This window comes from Colletes latitarsis, chromosome 10 (genome assembly GCF_051014445.1).
Source record: "Colletes latitarsis isolate SP2378_abdomen chromosome 10, iyColLati1, whole genome shotgun sequence".
Lineage (NCBI taxonomy): Eukaryota > Metazoa > Arthropoda > Insecta > Hymenoptera > Colletidae > Colletes > Colletes latitarsis.
The window spans coordinates 24434311-24449300 of NC_135143.1; the positions used below are offsets into that span (position 1 = coordinate 24434311).

General features: G+C 38.3%; 1 protein-coding gene across 6 annotated transcripts in view; it reads left to right on the forward strand.

Moving 5' to 3' along the window:
* Positions 1–14990, forward strand: part of Rgl (Ral guanine nucleotide dissociation stimulator-like) — a 56827-nt gene that overhangs the window by 38031 nt on the left and 3806 nt on the right. For all 6 annotated transcript variants that reach the window (XM_076775218.1, XM_076775217.1, XM_076775222.1 and 3 more), the window contains 2 exons: positions 10825–10929; positions 11768–12197. In XM_076775218.1, coding sequence (XP_076631333.1) covers positions 10825–10929; positions 11768–12197 — 535 coding nt within the window. The remainder of the gene's footprint in view (positions 1–10824; positions 10930–11767; positions 12198–14990) is intronic.

The window sequence follows — 14990 nt, forward strand, 5'->3', positions numbered from 1 at the left end:
TCATTAGACGATTGTTTCGCTTCGATAATTATTAACGAGACGGCCATTTTGGAGCACAATTGCTAAGGAAACACAGGAAAAATCCAATACATATTGTTACGTATGTATAAAAGAAATTAATTTTATTTTGTTTCAAACACGATACAACTTAAATTGTGTTTGCGTATTTAATCGTATTTAACACGATTTTAGACTCTGTTAGAGGTAGGTTAAAAGCAAATTATATCGTGTTTGGTCTCATTTTGATCAGGAAACTCTTACAAATACATTGGTAAAAATTTCATTTCAATAAAAACAAAACTAAAAAACTTTCGTCTTTGCATTATGTACGTCTGTTCTGAGTCACCGATATTCGAGCCCCAGATGAGGTTACGTTACTCGACTACCGTTCACTTATCCGATCGAAAATGACTTGCAGTTATCGGAGCGTCGTTGAAGTAAAATAAAATTTGTCGAACAGCTCGATGATGATTAAATATTATTACCAGCCGTTACGTATTACGGTTCGAAATTAGGTTACGTCCACCGCGGGAAGGAGAACGCGATAGAAAAAGTGCTTTGACACCTCGTTTACCGGTACGTGAGTCATCGTGACTCTTGCCAGTAGTTCGTTTAATTGCTTATCTGGAATCGTACTTTGCGTACCGGCTTACGGATCCGTGTAATTATGCGTTGCCTGACCGGAAGCTAGCAGGAGCTCGCGTCTAATAAGATTCCGTCGGAAGGCAAGAAAAATTCCTTTGTTTACAGTATTCTGGCGCGTTGTCTGCGAGACACATATACCGTCGTTTTGTTTACAAAACACACGATCGCGATTTAAACGGTCTTCGGAAAGCAATTTTATAACAGACTAATTATGGCGCGCGCGTGACTACAAACGGCGGTCTTATCGCGATTAATGCGATTTTAATTATGCAACCCGTTGCGTAATTTTACGTAATTTTTATATCTGACAGAAATTATTATCGCGGATAAGCGATTGCGGAAAGCGGCAGCAGTGTGTCAGAACAATTTTGAAAAAAAAAACGAACTATATGATAGGAATTATTCATGACTGTTGCGAGCATATCTCGATCGTTAATTAACAAGATTATACGCGAGAAACAATATTATACGAACGTAGAATCCATTCGAATCGTTTGGTATTATTATTTGTTGAAAATCTTGACTATTTTAAAAATAAAGTAGACGCTTACAAACATGTCAGTCTGTTGCATATTATACACAAAAATTTACAAACTTATTCTGTGAACAGACGATGGGGTTGTTCCACTTTAATTGTATCTTAAAAAATGTCGAGCATCTACACCTAATATTTTACAATACACACTACAATAGTACAATTCGTAAACGATAAAAATGCAATGATCAAAAAATTGATTAATCTTCGTGTCGTTTCGTTCGAATGAAAAGTATACAGGGTGTTCGGCCAACCCTGGGAAAAATTTTAATGAGGGATTCTAGAGGCCAAAATAAGACGAAAATCAAGAATACCAATTTGTTGATGGAGGCTTCGTTATAAAGTGATTAAAAAATTTCAAATCATTTTGAAAAAATTATATATAGTTATAGGGATCAATTACAAGCATTTTTGGTGAATAGACATACCCCCGAAATCCTACCCATTTTCTAGAAAAAAATTCGAGGTCTGAAATTTTTCGACGGAATAAAAAAATTTCAAATCGTTTTGGAAAAATTATTTTCAGTTCCAGGGGTCAATTACAATCATTTTTGGTGAATAGACATACCCCTGAAATCTTGCGCATTTTCGAGAAAAAAAATTCAGTACAGGCGGAACTTTAAACGTTAATAACTTTTTGACGAAGCCTCGATCAAGAAATTGGTATTTTTGATTTTCGTCTTATTTTGGCCTCTAGAATCCTCCATTAAAATGTATTGAACACCCTGTATACGCAGTGAGTCGTAGGCGATCGTCGACAACTCTGGAGTCCACTTTGCGTTCGCGCGTTCTTTGAGTTTGATGAGGGAAGAATGGAAGACGCGTTTGAAGCCTCGAATCATTGACCCTGACTTCCTGTTGGAGAGTTTCGGCAGCATTAACACGTTTCGGGCATTGTGCCTTCTGTCTGAGGTGTTTTTAAGTAAGGGTCCAAGCGAGTGGCTTTTGTGAACGGCGTCAACAAAGCTTCGCTTTATCGCTGTTCGTTCTTTGAACTTCCGGGCGCGTCTTTGGTAACGGCGCGATTCTTTCTCGGCCGTCGCGGCGCCCGTTCGCCATTCTCCTCCGTCATTTCCCTTCGATTCGATGACTACAGGTATCCGTACTCCAAGCCAGAAGTTCCTTTGAATCTTGCGCCGCGATTGCGACAGAGTCACTTGTCCTCGAGTAGCTTATTTTCTCTTCGATTTAGAAGGCGACACCTTTTCGACACTCGATTGCTAAGCGGCGACTGATCTGACAACGAGAATATTATTTTACTGCCGCGTAAATATCGAAAATCAAGGATGAAATGATCTTCCAACCTGCAACGGTGGTATTGCATTACAAATATTCGAGAGTTTATGTTTTGTAATCGTCGAAATATAGAAAAACGCCCGTGCCCCCGACTCCTGGCGCGGATAAACGATTTCCAGAAGGCAAATAAAAATGCGCGTAACTCTAACTGGCGCATTGAAGTCAAGAAAGTCTGTACGATTAGATCACCGCGCGGATTTATCTAGCATGCTTCGGAAAATCGTTGCTCCGAGCGTTGCGAAACTGTTTAACAGAATGACTGTTATCAACGTGGCGTGGTCTCTCAATCGTCCCTCTTTATTGCACGCGGGTTTCTAATACTTGTATTCGATAATTATAAACCTTATTTATCGTGGTCGTAGCGTGCCCCGTGTTCCCTTCGAACGGTCACGCATCGTTTATCGTAATTTACAACGAAGGTACGCAAGTGGGCGCCACGCGTTTCATTATTTACTTTTATTCCTGTCGAATTACACTTTTCACCGTAAATAGTAAAAGTTATTAAAATTGGAGCGAAATTTAAATTAAATTAAAAATTATATCTTCTGAGGATGTTTTGAACGTCTACAAGATTTTCAGACAAAGACAAATAATAACACAAACAAACTAGAACCAGGTAAATTATCAACGAATTGACAACTACGTTCTACAAAAGCATGTATGGCGTTATTAATAGAGTTGTATCTAACTGTGCCATCTTTTCTTACAACTAGAATTTCTAGCAGATATCCAACGTGCGCTATCTTTGTTACCGTTTTCAATACCGTTTTTCCATAGATTAACGTTAAAATTTCGAACGTTGAATGAACATTTATTTTCTTTTAATCAGAACGTACATTCGTATCATTCAAGAGGGATCGCCAAGAAATAATATTTACGACTTCTGCAACTTCGAATCTAGCGCTGAAGTAATATAGTTGTAGATACGAAAGGGAACGCTCGTTTTTCGAGCATGTGGCATTAGGATTACGCTTGTACGTTCGCCTGTCGATTATTCGATCGACCGATTGGAAATCCATCTGCATGGCGGGGAAAATGAAATAACAGTCCCGGGATTAAGCGGAATGTGGTGACGCGAGTAAGTAGAATGTGGACAGCGTCGAGCAATTTTGCCTTACGAAGGCTGACCATAACGTCTGACCCAATACGACTCGCGCGTAAGGTCTTTTTTGCACGGCGGAATATTACACGTACGAAAAGAAACTTTCACCCGAATAATGCAACAGGTGCAATCGCAAATTCGTTGCACAGGCTCGCGTTACCCTATTTGTATTATTTATACAATTTCAGAGAGCAAGAACCTCGGGTTAAAAGACTCGAATAACTTTGTATTAAGCTAGAGTATAAAGTAGCTTTCAGTTTTTAAATCATATTCGATAGTATAAACTATTTATATCTGGTTGGAGGATTTTTAATCCACGGTTGAACTACTATTTTATTTCGATAGTTTTCGTTTTTTTAATACCTACGCGATAGTATATTTAATATACTTCAAAACACGATGAACACAAATTTGGGAGTTAATCAAATTACGACCAACGTTTCTGTTCGATTAAAAATTTGCGATAAAATTCTCTGTTCCAAATATACATATAAGACGAATCCTCGTAAGAAAAGCTCAATTTGAAAGATAGATTCAACCCTGCAAAAAAAAAATAGTTAAAAGTATTCGATATTTACATACGAAGAAATTTGAAGGAGATGTTTTCCAGTTGTTTTTGATGGACGGTCATTCTGTTTCCAATCACCGGGGGCAGGAAACACCGACCGTGGAAATTTCTGTTTCAATCGTCACCGCGATTACCGTTCCCCGGAATCTAATTCGAGAAATCGATGGCTGACTATTCACCCTTTGAATATTCCACGGGTTCCTCGAATTGCTACTCCGCGTCGACGTCCACCAGCGACTATGGTTGGGTTGATAGTCGGATGCATTTCCATGTGTATCGATCGACGCGACTCACCGACGGTAATCCGATGTTAAGCTTTTCATAGGCCGACGTGGAATGATAGAAGCGATGGCAGTTTGTATACACGTCGGTTTCGATACTCGTCAAATTATTGACAGTTCACTTTGCTACGTGACGTGCACGGACGTGGTTAAGCGTCATTCGAACAAGTTTCGCAAAAATGGCGGAGAAGATCTGGTCCAGAGGGTTCGTTCGCGATACAAACGAATCTATATATAGTTTTAAATGTACTTGCAAAAGTCTTTTTCGTTTGCTCTCTCAACCGGTGAAACGTATGGAAAATACGTTTTGTATGTGCACACAAAAAATACAGTTTTATTCGTAAGTTTTTAGTTCCATACTCAACCCTTGACTGGATTTTACTTAATGTTTTTACCAAATTGATAAATGGAAATAAGCTTAAAAACAATCTCAAAGCATTTAAACAGTAATATAATAATATAATAATTAGTTTAAACTTGCGGAGGGCCGCAGCATTATTTGCTAGCAAAGAAACCCATATTCTAATTGAAAAACCGTACTTTGATCTAACTATCAACGCGTGACGGCTGTTAACAAACATATGTACAATTAAAGTCCGTAAATCTAGCGTTAAGAGCGTCCGTGGACGTTCCAATATGGCGGCCAGCGACACGTGACCGTTTCTCGACTCTTCGTTCTCGCTGGTAATACGAACAATCTTCTTTCGAGGTGTACTTGGCGTACATCGTGGGTCGTGGTTAGTTTTCCGAGAAAAGTATGCGTTACTCCTAACAACAATTTGGCAACTATAATTTTCTCCATACCGTCCGTTCGAGAATCGATGGAACGTTCAGAATCTCGGCGGCGAGGTTTCCATTCAACGCGTGAGTTGTTCGCGAACAATGGAGAGTTGACGTGTTCCAAGGAGCAGTCTCCAAGGACGAGAGGTACGAGGACCTTAAGTCACGCTCGGGTTCTTCCTGTAAGCCTCTAATTGCCGGCTCGTTCCGGAGCGTAAGCCGCCTTTTTCCACAGAGTTTACCTCCGTCTAGACTCCACGGGTCCTCGTCATCGTTGAAAAACGCCGTCAGTTTTCCGAGGAAAAGTGCTCTCCTTGATTTCTGTTACGATCCTCGCGAGCATCAGAAAACTACGTTACCTTACACTTAACCAGTTCCACGATTCTGAGCAATAGATATTTCTGTACCACTTCGAGTATTCAGGGAATTGTTTTACTCGTACACTATTATTTCAATATTATTAATATTGGAAATAGGTGGTGGAATAACAAAAACAATTTGATCACTTTTTACTAAGCTTTATTAGAAACACTTGGAAGGCACATTTGCACAGTTTGAAAGGAACATACAGAATGAAAAGGTCAGTGACGAAAATTCGGTCCTATACTTCGTCTGAACAAGCCACTGCACCCTTTTGACTTGTATCTCGAAACGCGAAACGCAACATACGCGTCGATGGTTTTTGTCGCGGAAAGGAAACTTTCCCTTTTAGAACAGAGAAACCAACAATTAACGTCATGCAACTAACAATAGAGCGATTCTACGCGAAGAAAATGAATGGAAAACATGGAATAAAATTTCACAGATTTACAGAATTAATTTTAATCGATACTCTGGATTTGAAACAGTCATCTGGACGAACTTGCTTTTCGTAACTTCATAATTCATATTTCGCTGAAGTTTTCTAACTAAATTTGATGAAAAAAAATTTCGATTTAAGCGCGAGAGCCATTCCTTTGCTTCCCTGCTGAAATGTTTCCCTTTTGCAGTCGCATCGATCGAAACTGCGTGCACCGACATCGTTGCAGTTAGTAAATGTTGCACATTAGAGAGAGAAGCGACCGCGCGGCAATGACACGATTCGTGTCTTTTTTCCGTCGTTTCTATAGCGAAACAGAGAACCTGCGGATATCTCGTACCGGTTCTCCGCGCATTTTTCTCCAAGGATATTGCGATAGTCGCTTTGCAGGTAAAGTTATCTGGCAAAAGGGTCCGGATAGCTTTTGCGCCGGCGTTTTTAGCGTTGAAAATAAAGCAGCGAAATAGCCGCGGACCGTGCTCGCCCGAGAATACTATTTTTAGTGATCCCTGTTCCTTTGAAGGCCCCTAAATTTATTCCTCTCCCCCCCTCGGGGGACAATTTTTGAGAACGTAATTGGCAACGCGACGAAATGTCCCATTGTGTGCATTCTAATTTTAACCTTTGTCGCGGAAAAATTTATTCCGTACCAATAAATATTCGATGTAGGCGACTTGTAGAGTCTTCTTATACTGACGAAAATAAATTTTCACCCCACTCCCAAGCATAATAGCAAACAAAAATAAATGCAATGTAATTTTCTAATTACCTTTTCATTGAGATACATTGTTCTAGAGACACTTCTAGAGTCTTCTTATATTGTGATGAACAATACTGACAAAAATAAATTTTCACCTCACTCCCAAGCATAATAGCAAACAAAAATAAATGCAATGTAATTTTCTAATTACCTTTTTATTGAGATACATTGTTCTAAAGACACTTCTAGAGTCTTCTTATATTATGATGAACAATACTGACAAAAATAAATTTTTACCTCACTCCCAAGCATAATAGCAAACAAAAATAAATGCAATGTAATTTTCTAATTACCTTTTCATTGAGATACATTGTTCTAGAGACACTTCTAGAGTCTTCTTATATTGTGATGAACAATACTGACAAAAATAAATTTTCACCTCACTCCCAAGCAGAATAGCAAATAAAAATAAATGCAATGTAATTTTCTGATTGCCCCCCTTATATAGATACATTGTTCTAAAGATACTTTTAAAATATTTTTATATTATGATGAACAATACTGACGAGATAAATATTGATCCCCCTGTCAAGCAGAATGGTGCGATAAAATAAATTTTATAACAATATTGAATTAGCAATTTTGGTATTAAACATGTTCACAGTGATCTTATACCCTATCCGACGCTAATGTAGCATTACGGAAAGGAGCCATTGTATTTGTATATATTTACATACGACTGTATTCGTATATGTTTATATATATGTACATACAGATTATCGATCATCTTCTAAGAATATTTCTGACAAAATTCTTATAAAATCTTATAGTTCCAGCTTTAGAGATTGTTTTCTCAAATAATGCAAATAAACAACAGGATATTGGTAAATCAAACGTGATAGATAAGGGTACACATAATAAAGTATTGTTTGATTTACAACGTTAAAAATATATTTGCCTAAGATTCGAAGAAAAATTGTAATATAGATCCATTTGAATAATAATATTAGATGTTTATTCGTAGTATTCGAATACCTATAAAATATTTGAATAGTCCTGAATCTACTATACTATTTTACACCCTGTGTACAGGGTGAGTCATGCAATAGGGTCGGCTTATATCTCTTGTTTGGCTAGAGATAGAAAAAACTCGTAGAAGATAAAGTCGAACGATATCGGAAGATTTACCTTTTTGCTGTTTCGTTTTTATCGAATTAGCAACATTGAAATCTAAAAATTCACGTTCATCGAAACGAAACCATAGAATCAATATGCAACCGATCAAACGATTTACTCCAAAATTTCGATCACTTTTAACCACGATCTGAACGATGGAATATTCACCGTAAAACTTTTGCAAAATTTTCTGTACTCTATAAATCAGAGATTAAAATTTCTCATTGGTCACCAGGTCGACCTTAATATTAGCAACGTTGCAAATCAGATAACGTTACTATTAATTTGTTAACCAAATTTCAACTTCGAAAGTTATTTAAATTCAGTTTCTTTTTTCATCCGTTCGAGCGTCTTGTTATGTTACGAATTTCCATAAGGTGAAAAGGCTGGAACAGCTACCATGAATATTAACGATACCTGTGGATTTAACACCCGTTAATGGACGTGCAAAATATAAGAATCGTCTTCTATCGATAGTAAATAATCTTTCTCGAAAGTGTTATATTCCGTAGAACTTACTCGATAGTTTCTCTGTGAGTTTTTATTTTTAAATTGCAAATCAGTTCGAAACGACTTTGCGACATTGCAAGCACCAAGTCTTTTCTGTGGTATTCCGATTGTTGTCGCAAGGGTGGAACGAGAATTAAGAATCTGAAGCCAGAACGTGTAAGTAGGCGGTACAAGGATCTCCGGTGTTCCCTAACACGATGTTTATCGTTCCAACGATGATATTACCGGGACCACCGGAAGCAAACCGTGCAAGATACAAGGTACCGTGTTTATTTGTCGTGAAATCTATTCGCGTGTGCATGGACCTGCGTCGAGCACGCTGCTTGTAGTTGCTTTTGTGCGTCTCCTTTTGTCCGCGCTTCGTTCGTTTCGTTTCTGCATGGACGTGGAAACGAGGATCCCGCCTGGTTTTCTGGTTTCCACGGGGCGTCAAAAGGGAGACGACGTTTGAGAACGTTTCAGAAGTCTGAGAAAGCTCGTAATCATCGTCTGGCGCTCGGAATTCTAAGCACACTGCTGAAAATAATTACAGGATCTACTCGAATGGCTCCCTCCCCCTTGGTAGCGTCGAAAACGTACACCGACCATCGTAGAAACGTTTCGCGAAATATTCGAGGAACTCAAACTTCAACGTGCCGTGTTATCTGAACAGAATCGAAGATATTTCGCATTGCAACGTTAGTTTTGAAATAACTAGAAATGTATAATTTTAATTACCGTTTCACGATGGAAGCTCCGAATAACTTTATCTTCGTTCGAAATGGCTTCTGAAAACGTTCGTAGGAAGATTTGCATTCGACAGCCCGGCGTAAGAACATTTTTGTCGAACTTATGCTCGTGCTGTTCCGAAAGCTATCGAATTAGTAGTTAATACGAAACAAAGAATTGCTATTTATATGATAATCAGACCCGCGAGGAAGACCCCCGGAGGGCTTTGCATAGAAATTGAAGTCTCGAACCTCAAAAGATCCCGTGTTAGCTGTATTTATTCTACCGAGAGTACCGAGAATTCCAATTCCCCGACGAGTTTCTTTAATCTTCGACCCTCGAAGATTCGTCAACATCGACGGTGAACTTTTCAACGGACCGTGATTAATTCTCTCGATACGGATTACTCTTATTGTCGTAAGACATTGAACGAAAAAGCTCCAGATATACAGGATGTTCAGCCACCCCTGGGAAAAATTTTAATGCAGGATTCTAGAGGACAAAATAAGGCGAAAATCAAGAATAGCAATTTCTTGACTGAGGCTTCATTAAAAAGTCATTAAACAATTAAATTAAAAAATTTCAAATCATACTAAAAAAATTATATTTAGTTACAGGGGTCAATTGCAAGCATTTTTGGTGAATAGACATACCCTCGAAATCTTACCCACTTTCGAGAAAAAAATTCAAGTAGGTACTGAAATTTTTAGACGAAATTAAAAAATTTCAAATCATACTAAAAAAATTATATTTAGTTACAAGGGTCAATTGCAAGCATTTTTGGTGAATAGACCTACCCCCGAAATCCTTCCCACATTCTAGAAAAAAATTCAAGAAGATGTGAAATTTTTAAACGAAATTAAAAAACTTCAAATCATACTAAAAAAATTATATTTAGTTACAGGGGTCAATTACAATCATTTTTGGTGAATAGACATACCCCCGAAATCTTGCGCATTTTCGAGAAAAAAATTCAGTACAGGTGGAACTTCAAATGTTAATAACTTTTTAACGAAGCCTCCATCAATAAATTGGTATTCTTGATTTTCGTGTTATTTTGGCCTCTAGAATCCCGCATTAAAATTTTTCCCAGGGGTGGCCGAACACCGTGTATAAATGAGAATAATAAATTGTACGAATAAAAGTTAGAATAGCGATTTGGCCACCGGTTGCTTTCCATTATATTTTAATTAACGTGACTTAACTCGAGACAACGGATTCCTTCTAATCGATCGAAAGACACGCGAGAAGTACTACTTAGAATTAGCGAATTCGCGTCTCTTAACGGATCGATTAAAAGATTCCGGAATCCTCCACGTCATTCATGAATACCAGCGAGAAATGCGAGACGATTACAGAATCATCCGGACGATTGCACCGGCGTTCTCTCCGAGTACCAAGGAGGCCGCGATGCGAGAATAAAGCGTTTCATCCGGCTAATCGCGATTCAAGCCGTGAAACGAGCGGTCGAGGTCAATTTCGCCCTGGGAAGTCAATTATTTCAATAAATCTGCCGACTGCACGGTATCCATTGATTAGTTCGTCTCCTATTAGAGGGACCCGTTGCTCGTGACAGGGGGTAGCCCATAAAATTAGCGGCGTAAATCATCCCCTGGAGCGCCACTTTTGCCCGGCACGGAGCGCGCTCGTCGACGCCCACCGATTTTCGCCGGATGTCCGACTCTTTCCCGCCCGTAACTTTGCCGTTTGCTTTTACTTTCCAGCCCACGTGGCGCTTATGGGGCGAGGAAAGGGGCGATGGCGTCATATACACAGTGTACCTGAAGAAGGTCCGCTATCATCGGCCCACCAGGAGCCTCTCCGCATCGGTAAGACGTCTCTCACAACCTTTTCAACCACCTTTTAAAATGCTTTCGAAAATTGAAGTTAAACGATTCGTTCGTTGATCCGGAAACGCGTGTACAAGTACTCCTATTCGTATTCTTACACTGCAATAGTGATAAATGAAAGAACATTATTTTTTGAGTGTTATAAGTCCATTTTTTCATATACATTGAGACATCTAAGGGTTTATATGTAAACGAATTAAAAGTTAAATTTGTCGACGGTCGTGCTGCGTCGAAAACACGAGTTCTCGTTCGATCACCGAAGTGCAGCTTCATTGGGCGCGGTCAAACACTAGGATGGGGTGACCGCTTGGGGAAAACCACGTATTGTTGATTTTTATACGGTTTATATCGTGTATACCTTTAGCGGGATTGTAATTGAGCACACATTGCTTGTCAGTTATTATTTAAAGAAAACCACTTTACACATAAAAATTAACAATAAAAATTGTCAATGTGGCACGTTGAAAACACCCAGTTCTCGTACGGTCACCGAAGTGAAGCTGCATTTGGACGCGGTCGAGTATACAGTACTTTGGGGTAGGTGTCACAATTTCTTCTAATGTCGATTCAAATCGATTCTGACTAATTGAAACACAGTGAGAGGGCAATTTCATCACCGTTAAACAGTTGATAAAATAGGGGAAAAAAATAAGCGAATTAGAAAATAAAATATTTATCACACACACACTTAATATTGAATATCCATATCGCGAAAGCTACAAATAAAAAGATCGCAACGAGAAGTAAATCTCCCAGCGTTGTTCGGAATCTACGAGTACCGTTTAACCGTGTTTCTGTAAACGTTTTCTTTCCGCAGGACTCGGACGACGAAATTTCGCACCTAGAATGGGAGACGGTGAGGGTTCGTTTTCTGAAAGCCGGCACCGTGCAACGGCTGGTGGAGAGTTTGGCAAACGACGACGGGGAGCTCGAGTCCACGTACATCAATGTCTTCTTGGCGACGTATCGTGCGTTCACGACGCCGCGAGAAGTTCTGGAGCTATTGTTAGCGAGGTACGACGCCCTCGACGAGGGATCCGGCGCCCTGACAGGTGAACAGCACCGAAAGACCCTCGTGCAAGCGCTTCACGTCTGGTTGGACGCGTATCCTGGTGACTGGAAATCGGCACCGAGTCATCCTCTGCTCACTCGACTCTTGGACTTTACGCATCGACGGCTTCCTGGCTCGGAGCTCGAGCTCAAGGCAAGGCATCGCTTGCACAGGTTCCAGCGTGAAGATCAAATAGGTAACAAACCAGTTCAACTCAAATTATTTTTTTTTCATTTCAATCTATGCATTCGTACCTTATATTTAAATACGGTCTTGCAAAAGAGGTGTAAACGTTTACATATTTTATGTTAATGAATTTTTATTCGACCATAAGGACGTGGTAATAATAGACCTTTAAATTTTTATACAAATGAAAGACACTACGTAATGATATCGTGTACACCCTGTTACGTTCTCGACCATCGAAGACCATTTTATCGTCCATTTTAGAAGCGGAATTCTGACTCTGAAATCAGTATGTTTTCGCGGATACTTGAAGTTTTCTAAGCGTTGTTATATTATTGTTACGTTCATCTTACAACGCGCGTCAAGATGAATTAAGCGAGTTAACATATGTACCTAGTTCTGATGAGTCATTTACCAGACGTTGTATCGATATTTCGCAGCATTTTCTGTGTGAAACTACGATGTTCGATCGGTGTTGTACGACGTTCAGATATATTGAGATAATGTTCCAAATAACAGATAAAATCATATCAATTCCAAGCTAAAGACGTTGATTAAGTTGCTTCGAATACATAAATTTCTTTTACGCGTACGAGAGAAGTGTATAATTTTGAAAAATAAAGGTGTTCTTGACATTCACGTAATTACTGATCGGACGACAGAACTGTATAATTTTCTTTTAACTTCAGCAATCAGACTGACTGCATGCGTTTAAACTGGCCATGTTATACTGCAAGCCTGCATAATTGTTTGAACATCCTCATAGAGCGATTGAATGTAGTTGTACACCTCATATTTTATACATACGCTCCATCAACTTCAACAACCTTGCTCCAGAAACTATTCCCTTGTAGCGCCGTTTTGAATTCTGCAATTACAGCTGTACTTCTTTAACAATCTCCTTGTCCCAAATCTTTCCCCTAAGTTAGCAATTTTGGAGACTCGAGGAAAATGAAAGATGCTGATTAACTTTTATAAAACTCTTGTACTGTCAAACGGGACGCCACGAAAATTGTACAGAAAATGTCGCAAACTTTCTTGGACGACTCGTACAACGACTTTGCGATTAATTCTATCCTCTTTCTTGCTGAACCTCCTTTGCTAAACCATTGATTTTTGTTTTAAATTATTGGACAATTTTTCCCTCGTATAAAAATTATATTTGAGATTCTAATTTATGCTTCTTACAATACGTACATATCTTAGTCTGATCTTCGCGTTGCTTAACGTCGAGCCAATTGTAAACATTTCACGATGCAACAACCTTACCTTTGAATATAATTATTCGATACTGTATCTAAATCAATACAAACACAATTGTAAGTTAGGTTTTATAGTAAACAATATCAGTATTGCCACTGGTATCGTTTACACAGCATATTCCATAAGTGTGTTTTTATTTGAGAAAAAAATTCGAGTAGGTGCCTTTTTTCGACAAAATTAAGACATTTCAAATCGTTCTGGAAAAATTATTTTCAATTGCAGGGGTCAATTACAATCATTTTTGGTCATTAGACATACCCTCGAAATCCTATCCACTTTTGAGAAAAAAATTCGAGGTGTGAAATTTTTCCACAAAATTGAAAAATTTCAAATCGTTCTGGAAAAATTATTTTCGCTTGTAGGAGTCAATTGCAATCATTTTTGGTCATTAGACATACCCTCGAATTCCTATCCACTTTTGAGAAAAAAATTCGAGAAGGTGTGAAATTTTTCGACAAAATTAAGAAATTTCAAATCGTTCTGGAAAAATTATTTTCGGTTGTGGGGGTCAATTACAATCATTTTTGGTCATTAGACATATCCTCGAAATCCTATCCACTTTTGAGAAAAAAATTCGAGGAGGTGTGAAATTTTTCGACAAAATTAAAAAATTTCAAATCGTTCTGGAAAAATTATTTTCGGTTGCAGGGGTCAATTACAATCATTTTTGGTCATTAGACATATCCTCGAAATCCTATCCACTTTTGAGAAAAAAATTCGAGAAGGTGTGAAATTTTTCGACAAAATTAAAAAATTTCAAATCGTTCTGGAAAAATTATTTTCGCTTGTAGGAGTCAATTGCAATCATTTTTGGTCATTAGACATACCCTCGAATTCCTATCCACTTTTGAGAAAAAAATTCGAGAAGGTGTGAAATTTTTCGACAAAATTAAGAAATTTCAAATCGTTCTGGAAAAATTATTTTCGCTTGCAGGGGTCAATTGCAATCATTTTTGGTCATTAGACATATCCTCGAAATCCTATCCACTTTTGAGAAAAAAATTCGAGAAGGTGTGAAATTTTTCGACAAAATTAAAAAATTTCAAATCGTTCTGGAAAAATTATGTTCGGTTGCAGGGGTCAATTGCAATCATTTTTGGTCATTAGACATATCCTCGAAATCCTATCCACTTTTGAGAAAAAAATTCGAGAAGGTGTGAAATTTTTCGACAAAATTAAAAAATTTCAAATCGTTCTGGAAAAATTATTTTCGGTTGCAGGGGTCAATTACAATCATTTTTGGTCATTAGACATACCCTTGAAATCCTACGAACTTTCGAGAAAAAAATTCTTCACCGAAAATATGCGAGGCTAGAAATGTTTTGAAAAAAATGGATCGAAAAAATACATTGGATGCAAGATTTCGTATACCTCGTCTGTGTCTATATATCGCGTGATTCTATAAAAAAATTACACGAAGCAAAGCGGATGTTTACTATAGTCCCTATCGCCGAGTTGAAGTTCCTTCAGATAAAGGCAGTAACGTGGAGTCATGTGTCTGATTCATCGATACGTTGTTCATAGAGTGTACGCATTTATG